This window comes from Pieris napi, chromosome 22, assembly GCF_905475465.1.
Source record: "Pieris napi chromosome 22, ilPieNapi1.2, whole genome shotgun sequence".
Lineage (NCBI taxonomy): Eukaryota > Metazoa > Arthropoda > Insecta > Lepidoptera > Pieridae > Pieris > Pieris napi.
The window spans coordinates 934,300-952,825 of NC_062255.1; the positions used below are offsets into that span (position 1 = coordinate 934,300).

The 18,526-nt window shown below is 31.8% G+C and overlaps 1 protein-coding gene across 1 annotated transcript in view; it reads right to left on the reverse strand.

The window, feature by feature from the left end:
- LOC125060714 (potassium voltage-gated channel protein Shaw-like) overlaps positions 1–18,526 on the reverse strand; it is a 147,543-nt gene that overhangs the window by 88,541 nt on the left and 40,476 nt on the right. The window contains exon 3 of the mRNA XM_047665736.1: positions 8,612–8,744. Coding sequence (XP_047521692.1) covers positions 8,612–8,744 — 133 coding nt within the window. The remainder of the gene's footprint in view (positions 1–8,611; positions 8,745–18,526) is intronic.

Here is an 18,526-nt window from a genome sequence, read left to right on the forward strand (position 1 = left end):
TCTCTTTGCAGTCATTCGTTTCATAGCAATTAACTAAATCATGGGAGTTACACCCCGAGAGCATAGCCAGACGTAGGCTAGACTCTCTTTGACTGTTAAATTGCATTCATTCGTACCATAACATTCCGTTATTTCGCTTATATTCTATTGGTATACGCGAGTGGTTCATATAGAGTAGAACAAAAATCTTCTATTATTTAAAGCACCCGATAACCCAGGAACAATACACAGATAACACCGTGACACTACACTCACTCCCTTCTCCGTATGAAAGCTACTGTTTGTACAATATTAGAATAGCAAATCTCCCAAGAGCAAGCAGTTAATACTACCCAACAAAGCCAAAAAGTATAAATGATTCAAAATTTTCATACACCTCCAGAACCCTTATAACCATTGGAAGTTCTAATAACAATACCGACAGCGATTCGGATCCTAATAAGGTGTGCTTGTTCCTTTCGATTCTAAGGTTGCGACATCAGCGCTACGAATATTGAGAGAACTAGGTCATTTTATCTCATGAGATAAACAAATTACTCTTTTTAATCCAAAAAAATAAAAATTAATCAGTGGCGCTACAACCTCTTTTGGTCTTGGCCTCAGATTTCTAAATCTGTTTTATGATCATTTTTAAATCTAATAGGCAAGTAGGTGATCAGCCTCCAGTGACACACGCCGTCGACTTTTTCTAAGACATGTCGGTTTCCTCACGATGTTTTCCTTCACCGTTCGAGCAAACGCTAAAAGAAAGTTCATTGGTGCACAGCCGGGGATCGAACCTACGACCCCAGGTATGAGAGTCATACGCCGAAGCCACTAGGCCAACACTCCACATTTTTTAATATTATATTAACAAAAAGATTGACTGTTCTTAATCCCGCCGTTAGCAAGTTAAGTATTCACGCCATAAAATATTTAAAGCCGTGCTCCACGAAAAACAGAATTTAACTTAAAGTAAATAAGACTCAAGCCACTATGCATTAAACTTTATGCAGAACTTTGTATTGGGGAAAATTTTCATGAATTCGCAAAGGATTTCAACTTGGCACAGTAAAACATTTGAACTAAGTATATTGCAGTTCTTCTGATAGCGTTAATATGACAATATTTTATCATTATAGCACATATAGTCATATCATATTGTTATGTCAAAGGCTCTTACTGAGCACTCGGACTTTGCTGACCTGGTGGCAAACCTTGGCAAAGAATAAGCATTATCATGATATTATCTATTCAACACTATATATTTGTTATATATTGTTGTTGATATTGTTTATCTATGTAATCTGTTTTGGCTTTCTATATTGTCTAAGTTTTTTTGTTTTATAATATATATGTTAGCTGTAATAATAATTAAATAAATAAACAAATGATAAATGTATTCTAATATAGCTATTAGACGCAAATGAAATCGTAGGTACAAGCGTAATAAAGTCGAGGTTTCTTGGATGAAAGAAACTCAAATAAAAGTTGCTTGTTAACTCAGGGATAATTTTGCGAGACCCAAACAAAACTTGGCATTGTTAGTTTCAACTTCGTTCACTTTTAACGAGCCCATGTAAGTATCATTACATAGATAAAAAATATTTTTCAACGAAAATAAATGATATCAAGATTTATATCATCTTAAATACTCAAGATTCCTTTTGAAATCAACAAAGGAATTTTCTGTATCACTTTGGTCAACCGTATTTTGTTTTGTCTCCAGGTGGCGGCAACAGCGGCTCATTAAAAGTGACTGCGCTCGCTGGAGAGGTTATACACAAGTTTTATTCCATAATTTTTATTATCAATGGAACACAATACAACCCTGATATTATGAAGGCTCAGTTACGATAGTTTTAATTGACTATAGGACAGTGCTTCAAGACCCCGGTATTCAAGCTTTAAGAGAAAAAGAACCACTCCGGTTTTAATCATGTCATGCTACAAGTATTTTGTGATGTATTTAAAAATAATATATAGCCAAGAAGTTATGAATTTCTCACCATTATCAAAAGTGCAAAGTGATCAATAAAGTATACTTTATACGTACATTTTCGCACTTGATGTTCAACGAGGACGGTATGGTAACACTGAGTAATGGAATTACTTTCAAAGGTTTATACTATATCGTAACGAATACAATTTTTAAAATAAATAATAGTTTAAAAATATATTATTTATGTTTTAGTTCAATTTTTTTTATTTTTCATTTTTTTTTCGGATTATTGCATTGTCATCGATCTTTGACAGGTGCGCAAAGTTTGAATAAAATCTGTCCGTTAAAAGTGGGACAAAATCGAGTCCGAAGGAGTCGGTTACCTGCATACATACATACATACATAAAGGTGAAGCTAATATAAAGCGTGTAAAAATACAGAAAAATTTTGACTACTGTACTCAATCAATAAGAATTTTAAGTGTTTTCAATACACGTCTACGCAATATATGGATGCTTTTAGCTACAAGTATTGACAGGATGTTACTCTATAATTTTATAAGAACTTATGAGTTTCTCAATTAATTTTAGTATGTTAATACTAGCTAATGCTAGTTTCAAAGTTGAATGAATACGTCAAACTTCCCTTAAAACCTATTTAACAACTAGCAAAAATTTTTGCAGGGTATACATTCATCATATACCTGGTTTTCAGACTATTTAGACCAAGTAAACTGTATGTCCATCCCCTGCTCACGTTAGTTACTGATGTATGAGATTTATGAATAAGTGAGTGTGTGCTAATATCTCCTACATTGGGCAGTGTTGATAGAAAAGTCACCGTCACCGCACCGGCCTAGAGAATATAAATTTTTACGTTTTCTTCATTAAGATAAAATATGTTAAAGCTTTTGGCTAAGTCAAGTGTTACGATATCGCAACGACGTTTTACAAACGAAAACCTGAGTTGAGCGTTGAACGTTTTACGACATCTTTATCGAGAGTGAAGTGGAGGAAGATAAACCTTATATAACCTTTCACTTCATTCAAATTCAAATATCGAATATTGAGCGTATCTCACGAGCAATGCAATTTGCATATGTGTGTATGCAAAGTTTACGAGTTTCGATGAATGGCAAAAGAATTATGAATAGTTGGATTTATAAATATAAATGATGTCTGTTAAAGTAGTTTGTTCATAAAAACAAATGTGTACGTGTACTAGTGTATACACGTAAGAAGTGAAACTTCTGTATGACCTTATTTTTCGAAAAATGATCTGCTATATGCAACTTTATATAAATTGGTCCAATAAAGTTAAATTAGATAAAGTTTAACAAAAGGCTTTTATTATCATAGACATGAATAGAATTATTTCATTTTACCTTATTACTACTAAGATTATTACAGAATTTCATTAATACAATAATTATTACTATCATTCTAACCGTTAATATATATTTTTGTTATTAATGGCTTCGAATCAACCGAGGTAGGGACAAGAAAAATGTGACAGTAATTTTTTTTCCAACGCCGATAAAGAAGTTTCACTTCAAAAACGTGTGTGCACTTATGTATGTACACGCGTTAGAAGTTATTTGGTGTAACAAGATCAAAATCTTTTCAAAAATTGTATTCTACGTTTGTAGAAAAAACGACACTAACAGTAGAAAAAGCTAAAATGTTGACGATAACTAACTTCAGGGTGTCGGTTTTTGCGACGGATTGCGCGCGCATCGTAAAAATTTACTCTCATAAATTATCCCTAATGCGCCAAAAGAAGCATGATTTCAAAAAATCTAAAATGTGACTATAGCTAACTTCACGGTGTCGGTTTTTTGTACCAACCAAACCAGTACATATTCTGACCATGACGCAGTTAGCTAAAAATATTACCTGCTTATTTCTGAAATGCTGAAGTGTATTTCTGTTTAATATATAAATAAACTGTATTCCTTTGATCGTTAGTATTAGCTTAGGTATTTCAGTAGCATTGCAACATTTTACGCCCGAATAGATAATTGCCATTCGTTTATCAGTGTAAAGAAATTAATAGAATTATGAAAAATATCCTACGAAATTTTTTATTACGATATTATCATTAAATTGGTATCAATTTGTTTTTGGATAATACGCCAATATTTTTTTATGATAAGGAAGAATCATATCTAAGAAGATAAGTAAAAAAATTTAATACATATATAGAAAAAAGGGATATTAAGTCAAAAATAAAGTGCACTAGCCCGGTAATAAACATAGTAATTTCTCCATAACACTGACAATTAACTGTTACTACTTTATGCATCCCATAAGAGAAATTTAGAAAAATGTTGACCTAGTGGTATAGCATTCGATCCTCAACTCTGAGGTAGTATATTCAAATCCCGGCAATGACTTTATATATATATAATTATCAATTGCTCGTACGGTGAAGGAAGGGACAAAAATTTACTGCTTGTGTAAGGTGAGGTAGTTATTAAATGTATCCCTACAAAGACTTAGGATTCGTTCTTCGCCAAAATAAGGTATTTATGGCAACAAAAAATATTAACAATAATAGTAAAAATAATAATAATAATTTAATGATATATTTTAGTTTATGTTAAGTTAAGTTATTTATTTCAATGTATATTATTTTATTATTATAAGTTATTATTGTTTACTAAATGTAATTAGAATCAAATGGAACATTGATGTTCGATGTTTAGAACTTGATTTTGAAATTTACGCGATATATTTAATCGCAAGCCAAAGTGTAAAAATATTTATAGCATAATAACATACCATTAATGAAAAACTGAGTTTAATTTGGGGGTAAAATGATATAAGAAAATCAGGGGGCATTCCACTTTTCTGTGTACATGTTCGATATTTACCAATATCCAATTTTCTAAGTATACATACAAGCTATAAACATAAAACCTCCGAGGGTCGTAATGCGGCTAAAATAAGGCAAATCGAGTTTGTCCCAAACCCCAAGTAATCTTATACCTTTGTGTAATCAGATGTGTCATTTTTCAGTACAGTAATGCGGCACTATTTGTCTTGCCTCTCAAATCTGACAACATAAGAGAATGTCATAGCTTTATTCGTGGGTTATTCGTACTCCACTTCATATGTTACGTGTGCATTATCAAGGTGTTTATATGTATATTGTATATATAATTACTATATACTTCAGCGATGCAGGCATGCAATTATCAATGATTCGTAATTATTATGAAAGAATGAGCTATATATACCACTATAATTACAAAAAGATAATGTCGCAAGATGAAATATAATAAAATATATAATAATAAATACATATGATACACAATATCGTTACTGTTAACTCACTCCTTATATGGACGAACATATAAATTTCGACTATGTATTTGCGTGTTGTTCCCACGAGAATGTAACTGGGTGCTCCTATTTCACCATGCCTCTTGCTGATAGAGGATAAATCTTTGTTTTTAATTTATTGTATTATTATTAATTAACTATTAATTACTTAAGATGATGTGGAACAGTTGCAGTTCCTTACAAACATTTTGTAAAACAAAAAACTTGGCGATTACAAAGAGTGACGGAGAGTTTATTGCCAGCTCTTCTCTTCCGTTCTACGCCTTTGATTTGAGAACTGGGATGAAGTAGAAGTTAAATTAAAAGCATTTAATGTATTTTTTTTAACGAAATAAACATTCTGTAATTCCTTAATCAGTATCTTTATTTTTTTTATTTGAGTTACGCATCAATAAAATGTCCAAATTCTTAATTCCAAATCAAGTTTACTTTTTAATTCGCTGCCGGAAAATAAGGTTTGAAGTCCGCCATTAAATTAAACTAAACCAATATAATTATCATAATTCGACTATTCCAGACTCTCGCGCTGAAACTCGTTATAGATTCACCAATCGATTTTAAACTCTAACTTTAAGTGAGTAAGGTTTATTTTTGTATGCTGAAATACGCTATGAAAACTTGATGTAAGCAAAGTTGTGATTCAGAAAGCCAAGTGTTTTATTGATGAGATTCTCCTTATTGGCAGTGTAAAACTCATGTTGTCAATCACTACATTAGTATTATTTACTATTTTTCATTTATAATCTACTGGATTTTGAAATTTATAATATAGCATTAAGCAAGGTTAATAGAATATATTTTTTTTAAATAGGCTATTAAATATAATTCCTGTTAATTTTAAGCTTAAAGCTACAAAATATATTAATTTAATAAAATTTATATCATAATCGTTACATTTTAATTTAAGTGTTTTCGCCTCATTCATTTCACTTCTTATTATAAAACTAAAATTAACAGGCATTAAAATAATGAATGTGTGTGCTTTTTGATTTGCCACATTTTAAATATGTTTATAGGCCATGGACATCACAGAACAAGCAAGTATTATGCAAATTCTGGCGCACAAAGTTTGTAAACAAACACCTCTACAATTATTGGACCAATTTTATTAATATACTAGCTAACCCGGCAAACGCTGTTTTGCCATGTATATTAGTTTTAGGACAAAATTTTTTAGTTCAATAAAAATAACTATCTATTATAAAAAAAAATAGGAGTTGATCGAGGAGGGGTGAAAATAGGGGTTGTATGATTTTTTTTTTTTGGTGGACATCCCTTATCACTTGGGGGTTTGAAAGATAGATAGTAGCCGTTTCTCAGACTTACTGAATATGCATTAAAAATTTCATAAGAATCGGTCGAGCCGTTTCGGAGGAGTAGATATGGACATTTATAAGTGTACATTTGGCAGCTTCAATGTCATAAACTATTTTTTGTGATAAGGGTCGTCCACGCACTTTTTATTTTTATGACAAGGCATTAAAAATAACATTACTCTGTGACAACGCTACAAAAAATATATAAAATAAAATAACGCTACCAATCAGTTTACACTGAAAATCCACTGTCGAAGTACGGGGCACGAAGGCCCGACCACTTTGTTAAGACTCTCACGTAACACTTGGCTACACTTCGTCGTATCTACTATATTTAAATAACCATTCCAAATAATGGAAATTGTGAAATCAAAATAAATTTTACTTTACTCGCTCAGCATAAGGTTTAATTTAAGCTTGCGCAATAAGGCTTTTATGAATAGCAATAAATATAAATCTCGAAGGCTTTGTCAGCACTTTTCACAAGTACGTGAACATCTGGTGTTTCAATTTGTTAGAGTCTGATATTTTGTGATAAGCCGATTATAGCGCATCCTTTGCCGCTATGGACCATGGAGTATGTTTCTACCTTTTTAACAAATCTTGGAAATGTTTTTAAGAAAGAGAAGAACATAATATTAAAGAATACTATAAATTATAAGAGGTAAGTAGTAGTTGTTCAAATGGAACATGCTTTGTTGGTCAGTCAATTTATCTAGGAAAAAGAATAAATCTCTGGCATTACTTGGCCTCAGATTTCAGCCCTGCGATTCTGTAACTCACTTTTCGAACTCACACAGCGGTTTTCGCATCGGCGGTCGCTCTAAAATCAGTCGTGAAGCAGTCATTTTATGATTTGGCATTCTGAATAGGTGGGAGATTGTAGTTTATTGTTTATCCGAATGTTTCTCTTTTTAAGAAACAAGTAGGTGAATCCTGACAGATGCCGTCAATTTTTGGATCTAAGTATGCTGGTTATATAACGATGTTTTTTTCACCGTTACATAACGCCCTTATCGTCTGTAGAATGATAACCTCGTATGTCAAAAAACCATTTAATTTTTATTCTTAGACTCTTATGTCATTTAACTGGTATAATCATGAAGTAAGGACTTATTTATGTTATTAATAAATAAGTCCTTTCAAAAATTTCGTTTCCTGTAATGTTTGGTTCTCTGGACATACGAGGTTATCATTCTACAGCGACGTTATGTAACCTAACATTAGTTAAGTTACACATAAACATGTGTATATATATTAGTAAATATTTAAAAGCGTAAACAATCATCGCACACTTGAAGCCAATATGAGCCCTTTAGTTTTTACCACTCATAAATTGTAATTAAACATTATCCTTTCCGATAATCTCCAATAACAAAGTGTCACTTAGATTTACGAACTCTTCAATAAGTCAAGTTAGTTTTTTGTTAATCTAGCGTCCCACTACCCCTATTGTGATCTTATTTATAAGCTAATGTATTAAACAATTTAAGCAAATTGTTTCCCAGCTTTAAACATATCCATACAACAATCGCCACGAAACTTAATTCCGACGAGTGTTAAAAATTGTCGTACCTACCACTAGACCAACACTGATGATGTAGGAAGTTTATACGATATAATCATGCTACGACCAAAGTATACGAGTCAAACAACTAATATATAACTAATATATAATTTAAGGATGTTACGAAACGTTCTTGAAACATTCTTTTTATCCACGGATATCATTAATATTGTTCTGGAATTGCTCAAAGTCTTGTTATCATTATTATTATTGTCTTTGCACGAGATAAATTAAAGTGCTTTTAATTCTTAGTTTATATTAGGTTTCCTAACCAGGCTATATAAGTATTAGGTAGTTTAGAGTTCGATTTTTATTGACAACTCAATTGATTTAACACATTAAAAATATATTATATTTCAAGTAACAATAGTTTTATAGATGTGTCTTTGTGACCTTTTGCTGAAGGTAAGTACGAAATCATACGTAGTTATTTTAACTCTAAGCCACTACCATAAGTACCTGTGTATCTCTATGTATACTGTAGGTGGACCAGCAGCACGGTTCCACCTGGTTGGAGTCCAGACCCCAGAACTCCAGCTCTTCTTCGAAAAGAGGCCCACAGACATTTGTTGGGTAGTGCAGTTTACCGGTTCTGGAACAATTACATATGAAATTATGATTACATTTTTATTCAATTGAAATTGTGATTTAACATCTATATATATAAAATGATCCCTATTTCCCTTGGTCAAGGCATCACGCGGGAGCGGCAGGACCGATTTCGCAATTTTTTTTTTAAATTATATATAATTCTGCTCAACGTGTGTATAGTATGTCACGGAACTCCTCTTAAGCGGCTAGACCGGTTTGAATGATTTTTTTTGTATGCATTTGTGTGTTGATGGTTTAAATTCACAAATCAGCCCAGAAGATGGCGCTGCAGTCGGTACTATCATACTTTGTTTAATACTAATCGCTTGAAATATCATGCAGGACAACGTCTGTCGGGTACGCTAGTAGAAAATAAATCAGTCTTCATGTACCGTTTCAGCTTTCTTCTCGACATGGCGTAAAAACAATTTGACCGAAAGAGTTCTTAAGTTAAAGTAATACAATGACTCGTGTTTTTAAGCAAAATCTATGAAATCAATACATAATAAATAATTTAAAAACAAAAGGCTTTTACATAACTTAAGATATTGGTAATATTATGTATTTCAAATTTAACAGATTAAATTAATGATACCGCAATAACTATCTCTTGCTTAATTATTTTGCGTAATTACTCGCCTCACCGAGTTCCCATCAGAAATTCATGCGATTACTTAAAATCGATAATTGATTAAATATTCAAGGATCTACAGTTTCGTGATTTATGCTCATGGTGCATCCGGGTCCTAGGTTTGATTACCATTGGTCTAATTGGTCGGGGTTCAACCGATTCCTATGAATTTTGTTATGCATATTCACTTATTCAGTAAGTCTGAGAGTTGGTTAGATCTTTCATACCGCTAACTGATAAGGGGTAACCCCAATTTTTTTTTTGTTTTTATTTTTTTATGATAAAACATACAAAAATACATACAACCCCTAATTATTATCCCTCTACAATCAACCCCCATTTTTTATTATTTTAAATAGTTAATTATAATCAACTAAAAAATGTTTTCTAGAAATAATATATATAGCAAAACAAACGTTTGCCGTGTCAGCTAGTCTATATACGTATATATATATATATATATATATTTTTTTTAAATTTCTTTATTTTACAAAAAAAAATATAATACAATCATAACAAGTTACATTAGCAAACCGCTGTGGTTTATATTCATGTAACCATAACAATCTTGTTTAGGAGTGCGACAAATGCATATAAAAGTAATTTTTTAGTATATAAATGTTGTGTTGGTTTGTGTACGCTTCAAAAACTCAAAAAGTTCTGCACCGATCGAGCTGAAATTTTAGCATGACATATAATTGTATATTTATATCAAGGATTGTTTTTATATTTTTTTTTATCATATTTTTTATTTTATTTTATTATGTTTTCATTATTTTTTACCACAAGTATTGCAAATTTAAACTTTAATTAAATGTTTTCTTTGCTTTGTTTCTCATTTCTCTACCATAATCACAATGTGTCACAGCGAAGCGTGGCAGAGAACAGCTAATAAAATTCTAACTACAAGTATGTATTATAAATTTCGGCTGGCATGCTCTCACTTTGAGAGGAAAGTGTGGTCTTTGGTGCTATTGCCTATATAGGCTTTAATAAAAGCCTCTAGTTCTCTACTCAAAAATCTGATTAAGTACCCACAAATTCAACACCGAATATACCAAACGCGAAGGCAACAGAAATAGTAACCTTTAGATTTATTTCCTTTCCAATTCTTACATTTAATTAAAATAATTTCCCAAGTTAATGTTTAAAGAACTTTATTTCTCATTACAAAAATAATGTATTTTATTTAACTTAATATGTATATACGAACGAGATACACGTCGCCATCAGCCGTCCTAATTTTAGTCTACTAGGCTCATTCTGATATGTTTATTTAATGCCCTTTTGAATTGGTTAAACTCGCTAATATTACGAATTTTAGCCGGTTAATATAGATGTATCTTATAAAATATTAACAATGTCTACAACTTTCCGTTAAGTGAATGGTGGCTTAGCTCCTCGTTACACAGAACAAACAATTTTATCAAAAAATATTCTTGTTTACTTTCGAATTGGCGGCATTTGGCTTTTGTCGAGAGAATAGTGTAAATAATTACTGTTAAAATACTAGACTAATTAAGGGCTGAATTGTAAATTACATGGATCTGGTTAGCACTGCGCCTTCTTTAGTTCTCAAGTTCTTTTCACTCATGTATATCTTTTCTATAACATACTAGCTGACCCGGCTAACTTCGTTCCGCTTAACAGTCTAATAATATTGTGTTAACTTTAGTTAAACTTAATTTAGGATTTCATTAAGGTAATAACATTAATAACTTTTTTTGCAAATACAGAAATGTTTTATTGCTAGCCATTGCGAAAGAAGAATGACAGTTTTACACATTAGGCCTCTTCTCTCAAGCGCCCATATTTCGATACTGCATGTTAAATACTTTCTGAAGTATCTGATTGTCCTCCTGATGTTTGAGAATAAAAATTAAATAAAATTACATAAAAAACGCTTATTTTATGTATTTTATAACATATACATTATATACATACCTTATTATATAAACAACTTTCAGACGTAGCAATTACAAATGGTATTTTGAATGTACAGGCGTAGATAAACATATCTAAAAGTCAAGAGTTCCACGAGTGCTGGCTTGATGCCAAACATTGCCCATCTTTGTAACAGTATGCCACTTAGTTTTCAAAATTCCCATTCCTCTCTTAGTGGAATTACTTCATAGTCATAATACTGTTTTTACTGTATCGCAACTATGTTTTAACAGGGAATATTTATCTACAGTAAACTATATTAGTATGTCAAATAATACGAACTAGATATAGACTACAATAGACTTTATTTGCACGCAAATTAACACTACCCACTATTGAAAAATAAAATGATCAAGAAACAGATACATAAATTTAAGGCCTACGAAATCAAATAAAATTTGTAAGATATGAGAAATATAATTACACTGTATAAGTGCTAGTTAATGTGTCCTATTTCGATAATGATTTAAACAAGGAAATATGAGAACATTAACTATGGTAAAACACGATGAACAATTGATATTCACCTTAAGAGAAGTGATGTCCTTGTGGCTGCAGCAACTCTCATCCCTGAGGTCGTAGGTTCGATCCCCGGCTGTGCACTAATGGACTTTTTATGTACGCATTTTTTTTTCAAAGTAAAAGTCAAATCATTCATTTCATTCCTATTAAAAAGGCACTTTTAATAGTTAAAATTACAAGTAAAAAATATTTAAAAAAATGACTCTAGTTGTCCTTCCAAAAGGTAGTTTCATATGAAGAAGAATGGGCAAGAAACTCCAATTTAAAATAGTTTTTACTATATTGTATACATTGATTTGATATTTATATGTGAAGACTTTCTTTTTATGTATGCATTTAACATTCGCTTGAATGGTGAAGGAAAACATCGTGAGGAAACCAGGTTGCCTTAGACCCAAATAGTCGGCGGTGTGTGTCAGGCACAGGTGGCTGATCACCTACTTGGCTATTAGATTGACAAATGATCAAGAAACAGATACATACATCTAAGGCCCAGAATTAAAAATGTTTTAGTGCCACTGTTTTTTAAATACACCTTGTTTCAATAAGTCGTGAGCACGTACCGTTTGCTCCACTTTTGATTCCCATAACTGAAGGCTAGGGAATATGGTACACTCAACAAAAAGGAACAACAGGATAGATTAGACTGATTACATATACTTCATGTTAAAATAGTATGCTCAATAGAACACATAGTATTTAGCGGTTCTAACCACGTGACGAATGCTATTCAGCAATGTGGTCAGCCTTTGACCACATCTATTTGACAGATTTGACAATTTGATTAGAGCCTATTGAAATATATCCATATTAAGGCAATCTATTGTTGTTAATGGCTTAGTTAATTTACCCTCTCGCACCTCTCCACCCTCACGTACACATTCACTTTTCATCACACAACACAGCCGAATTATATAGGTATTACTTAGTGAAATGAATTGAATAATTTTTATTGATTTTTCCTTTAAATATTATTTATTTATTAACACTTCGTTGCATTACAATATAAAAATGGAACATAATTAAATGAAAAGCGGGGCAACCGGCGGCCTTATCGCTTTCGAGCGATCTCTTCCAGGCAACTACTCTGAGACAAGAAAAAACAAATTAAATTAGATGAGGTAGGCAAGAAGTGCAAAAATAAAAAAAGATTACTATTTATTATGTATTCCTTCTTTGGCTATATCTTTAGTATATCTTTTATTATATATCATTTATGTCAGCTGTAGGATTACGAAATAAATAAATACAACTAACTTAAACATTAGCAATTTCATACTAATGATGCGGTAGGACTTTAGGAAAAACATTTTCTTTGAAAATTCGCTATAAATTTGTGGTGACAACATGGAAAGTTTCGCAACATATTTTTTCACCAATAAAACTGTCCAAACTCAGCCAGAACTCCAGTGACGTCCATTTGGGACCAAGTTATTTGTCCGAGTTAATAACGGAATAAACACAGTGTGCAAACAGTCAAATAACTATGATATTTATTGGATGTAGCAATAACTTTGATAAATTGTTTATTAATATTAGATAAGATTTTTGCGCGTTATGTAAAAATATCAACGTTTTTAGAAATTCAGCAAATAAACAAAGAGATCTATGAGAATAACAATAATGTAACAAAATAAATATAAATTAATATTGATGAATTATTTTAAAGAGAAGTAATAGGTTATATTAACACTTCCACAATTGTTTATGCTACGTAAAAAGTAATTTATCATGAGTTTATAAAAAATAAAAATGAGTGACGCTACAACCTTTTTAGATCTGGGTCTCAGATTTCTTTATCTGTTTCATGATCATTTGTCAATCCAACCGGCAAGTAGGTGGTCATAGACATAAAATTTATTACTAACGAAACACACAAAATAATAATCAAAAAAAGATAAATAACAAAAAAAAACTATCGAAAGAAAAAAAAGGAATAAGGTAAATTTTAAGTGTGTAATGTGTGTGTGTTGTGTTTGTTACTGGGTCAGCATTATGCTGTGGAGCAGACGTGTTCCACAGCGCTGGACTTTCTGCCAGAGACCACAGCAGTTAATTTGCGCCTCAGACGCAATATTAAAAGTAAAAAAAATAACAATAGTAAAAATAACACTGTAAGTAAAGATGTCTTGGCAGATAAGGTGTGTAAATAGTAAATAAAAAATAAGGATAATTGATACTAAAACTTTGCTTGTTCATGTTACTGCATATATAAAGATATATATGCAACAACTATGAATTCTCAGCTTACTGTGAGTGGTTTTGTGAAAGTAATAATGAAATGAAAAGATCAGCCCCCTGTACCTGACACACGACACATTTTTGGGTCTAAGACAATCCGGTTTCTTCACGATGATTTCCTTCACCGTTCGACCGAATGTTAAATTCTCACATAGAAAGTCCATTGCTGCACAGCACCTCAGGGAGAAGAATTGCACCCTACTCATCATGCGTTTGTAGTACTCATAATTACATTCGAAAAAAAACGTGATTATTACTAGCCTCTATGTTAGAAAGCCTTAAAAAACCAGGCAACGCCATTAATGCGGTAATATATTGTGGGTAGGTCCAAAATATGGGAAATTATACAAGTGACCGTAAATTAGAATGAACTAATTATAATATTCACTTTCACATATTTAAGCTTTCATTAAAAGGATATTCCGACCTTTAAACTCAAAAAGCAATAAAAATCGTAACAGAAATCCCTAATGAAGATCTAAGGTCGTAGAGGCAATTATGAAGCAGACGTTTACGATGACGAGGGTTGAACTCTGACACAGCTAATGTAGGACTAATGTTGGAGACTGAATTAGTATGCGAAATATGTGCCTTTCATATGGCGATCCATTACTCCCTTATTCATAAAAAACTGTCTCATCTTTAACTAAATAGTCATTTAGTCAAACTAATAAAGGATACATGCAAAGTAAAAAGTACATATGAATCATGATAATTTAATTTAAGATCAGTCTCACGTCGGTAATAATGATGTTAATCAAACGTTAAAACTAAAAGCAAAAATAATAAAATTAGAACTTCCACATTTATATCATTACTTGTGGCAGAAAATAAGTCGTTTTAAAAGCCCATAGATACAATTAATTAATGATCGGTATCTTCCACATGACGAGGGAATGGGTCGCTTGGAGTAATTAAATTCTCTTTAACCTTCGAGTGAGAGTTGTCCACGGTTTAACACATAAAATGCTTTATCTGATTGTTTTATTGGTTCGTTACAGACACTTATAGATATATGTATAGATATAAATGAAGAGACGTATAAGTTTTTCGGAACTAAATCTTTTTAGAAAATTTTCCTACAATATGTTCCTTATATAATACCTAGTGTACTATTCCGTCTGTTCATACTAGGTCTTATAAAAAAGTGAGGGTTGTAATTACACGGGAAGTAATTACTTTAATTACCTTTTGAATTTCAATAATAAAGATCAATATACAATATTCAAGGTATATTGCAGAATTAGAGTAATTAGACCTTGTAGCGCCACTTTTAAATAACAATAATAAAAATTAATATCAGAGAATATTTACGTAAACTAAGCATAAAAATAAATAAATTAACACTAAAACAATAAAAAACCCTTGCGGAGTAAAATTAACAGTTAAATGAATTTAACATTTATTTAGTATTCGTTTCGTAAAAGGTTATTTTCAATTAACCAAAGGTCACACTAATCACTATGGGCGTTTATCATTTAATTAAGAAAAATAGGGCAATGAAACGTTTCAAAGAATAATTTAATAATTAATTAGCGAGTCACCTTCTTTTTAAGAGAATTTTTTACTAATTTAATTAGTAAAGATGCTTACGAAAAATGTATAATATTAATTACTATACCATATCTTTTTGTGTTTTGTTTATTGGTTATTAAAACTACCTGCCTCTTTACCCTGTAAAACCATAATGTAATATATAAAATTCTTGTGTCGCGGTGTTTGTAGTTAGACTCCTCCGAAACGGCTTGACCGTTTCTCATGAAATTTTATGTGCATTTTGAGAATGTATGAGACATATTGAACAACATCTATTTTTCATCCCCCTAAATGTTAAGGGTAGTACACCCCTTAATATTTTTTTTTTATTTTTAGATATTTTTTTCTGTTTTTATTTTTTTATAATACAGCATTAAAAAATACATACAACCCCTAACTTTCACCCCTCTACAATCAACCCCTATTTTTTTATTATAACTGATATACATGGCAAAACGACGTTTGCCCGGTCAGCTAGTGTTATAATATAATTCTCCCCATATTCACGATAATATTATATTCGTGATTCATATCACTCAATGTTGAATCGAGAAATTGGAATCTATAAGAAAAAAGGTGGTAGCTTTACTGATTAAAAAAAAACAATGAATTTATCTGCATTTTCTACCACATTTACCAAGGAGAGTGTTCAGAAGCATTGTTGGGATTAATACCTGCAGCTGAGTTTCATCATCGGACGTCGAGGGAGATTGTGAAATACCATTCGTATCACCTCGGCGTCCGTCGTTCCAGTTCCTTTGGCTATTTTCCTCATAGCATAACCAAGGAGAGAGTTCAGATTTGTTCAGATTAATACCTGCAGCTGAGTTTCATCATCGGACGTCGAGACCGAATGCGAAATAACCACAACGTCCGTATTTCCACTACTGACATTTTTTAAGGCAGTATTTGCCGCGCACCACCACTTTGCGGAACCAGCTGCCCACTAAAGTATTTCTGAATCATTTCGACTTAAGGTCCTTCAAGAAAAACGCATACCAATTCTTAAAAGGCCGGCAACGCACTTCGCCTCCTGGCAATGTGAGTGTCCATGGGCCGTATCTCTTAACATTAGGTGAGCCTCCTATCCATTTGAAGCGTTATATAAAAAAATTGAATATTTTTTTTCTATAAACACATTTAGTCTATAAACACCAAAAACATATTTTCCAGTTATTTACAAAATATTAAAAAAAAAAATGTCTAGCCGTGCAAGACAGGCCGATATTAAAAAAATTGTGCTCACAAAAATTTACATTATCACAAAAACATTTTTATACATACAAATTTTCGCTAATTATTCTAATATATTCCGCCAAAAACTTAATTTGATTATAGCCTGTATATTCATAAAATCTCAGGATTTCACTTTTAATTCCCTCACATTGAATCCTCCATTATTATTCCAAGCATAGGCCATTATTATTCAAACAGTGTGCCACGATTTGGATATCCCATATTTAATAAGAGGTTCTGCAGCAGAAAATGGCTATGGCAAATGGCAATCCACATGGATTTCGGGTCTTTTGCAAAGAATTTTTGCGATTTCCTCAAAAATAATTAATATACAGGGTGGCCAAAAAGTCGTGTATCAAACGTAAATAGAAAAGATAGATATTAGAGCGACTCATGGCCATGTGTAATACCTTTTCAGAATCCCTATTAAATGCGCCAAAACTTGTAGTACAGGGTCACTTTTCGGTAGAGTAATTTTTATCACAGTGGGGTCCGAAGTAAACAAAAAGTTACGATTTGAAAAAAATATTATATCGTATAACTTAATATTATCTTCAATAAACACTATAAATTGTATGTCTAACGCAAGAACTCATCAGTGCCAATCTAGTGAATATTATGAAAACGATACAGGATGTAGATATTTTCGAATTTTAATAAGAATTAGTAAAAAAAGTCAATTTTCTTATAAAAACGCAAAATAAATCATAACTCTGCAGGGGTTGAGCTTAGAGACCTCCCGTAGAACAATTTTTTGCAGCTGATGACTTCATCTATCCCCTATTTGCGTTTGATCCACGACATTTTGGCCACCCTGTATATACCATAGACTGTCACAGAGCACAGACATATAGATATATTTACTTGTTGATGTTAACTTTTAAACAGTATCATAATTTATATAAATTTTTTATATATCGTTTACTTCTCTATACTATGTTCTTAATTAAAAACAGTTTCGATATTATTATTTTTTATAGTATAGGGGGCCAAACGATTCTTCGGTACGCCCTAAAAGGATCATCACAGTCCATGGACACCCGACTCTTTTTTTAAACAATTGGCGGTCTTATCTATCAGGGAAGACCTCAAGCGGGTGTTGATTCCACAGCTCGATAGTTCGCAAAAGAAGTGTCTTGTGAAAGCGGACTGTGGAAGATTTCCAGCCATCAAGGGGATGTTGATGATGAGCTCCATTCCCTATTCGTTTTTAGCGACCCATCTATAATATTTTTTATAAATATCGAACCCACATAAATTAAATAACCTGAATATTTAAAATGCCTACAAAAACGTCGGATTCTGTATAGACGTTGCAGTTGCTTTTTGAAGTTACAGAATACTGGTCATGTCCAATAAAAGTAACAATAAAAGTATAAAAAGCCATTTTCCTCTAAGTAAACTTTTATGGAGTGACTCCATTAAAAATACCTTATACCCAATTGAGCTCTAAAGTTCGGGTCCATAAAGAGAGGACAATGAACCCTCTGTGATTCCACATCTACATTATATTATTATTAAGGAAAATTTCCTAAAATAACCCGCTTTATATTTCATAAAATGCAATTAATTTGGTTAAATACTTGACTCACGGAATACAACATAGACTAAAAATTTATTTACAATGTTGATTTTCCTCATTGGCAATTTACTATATGAGTTAAGAAAAGAAA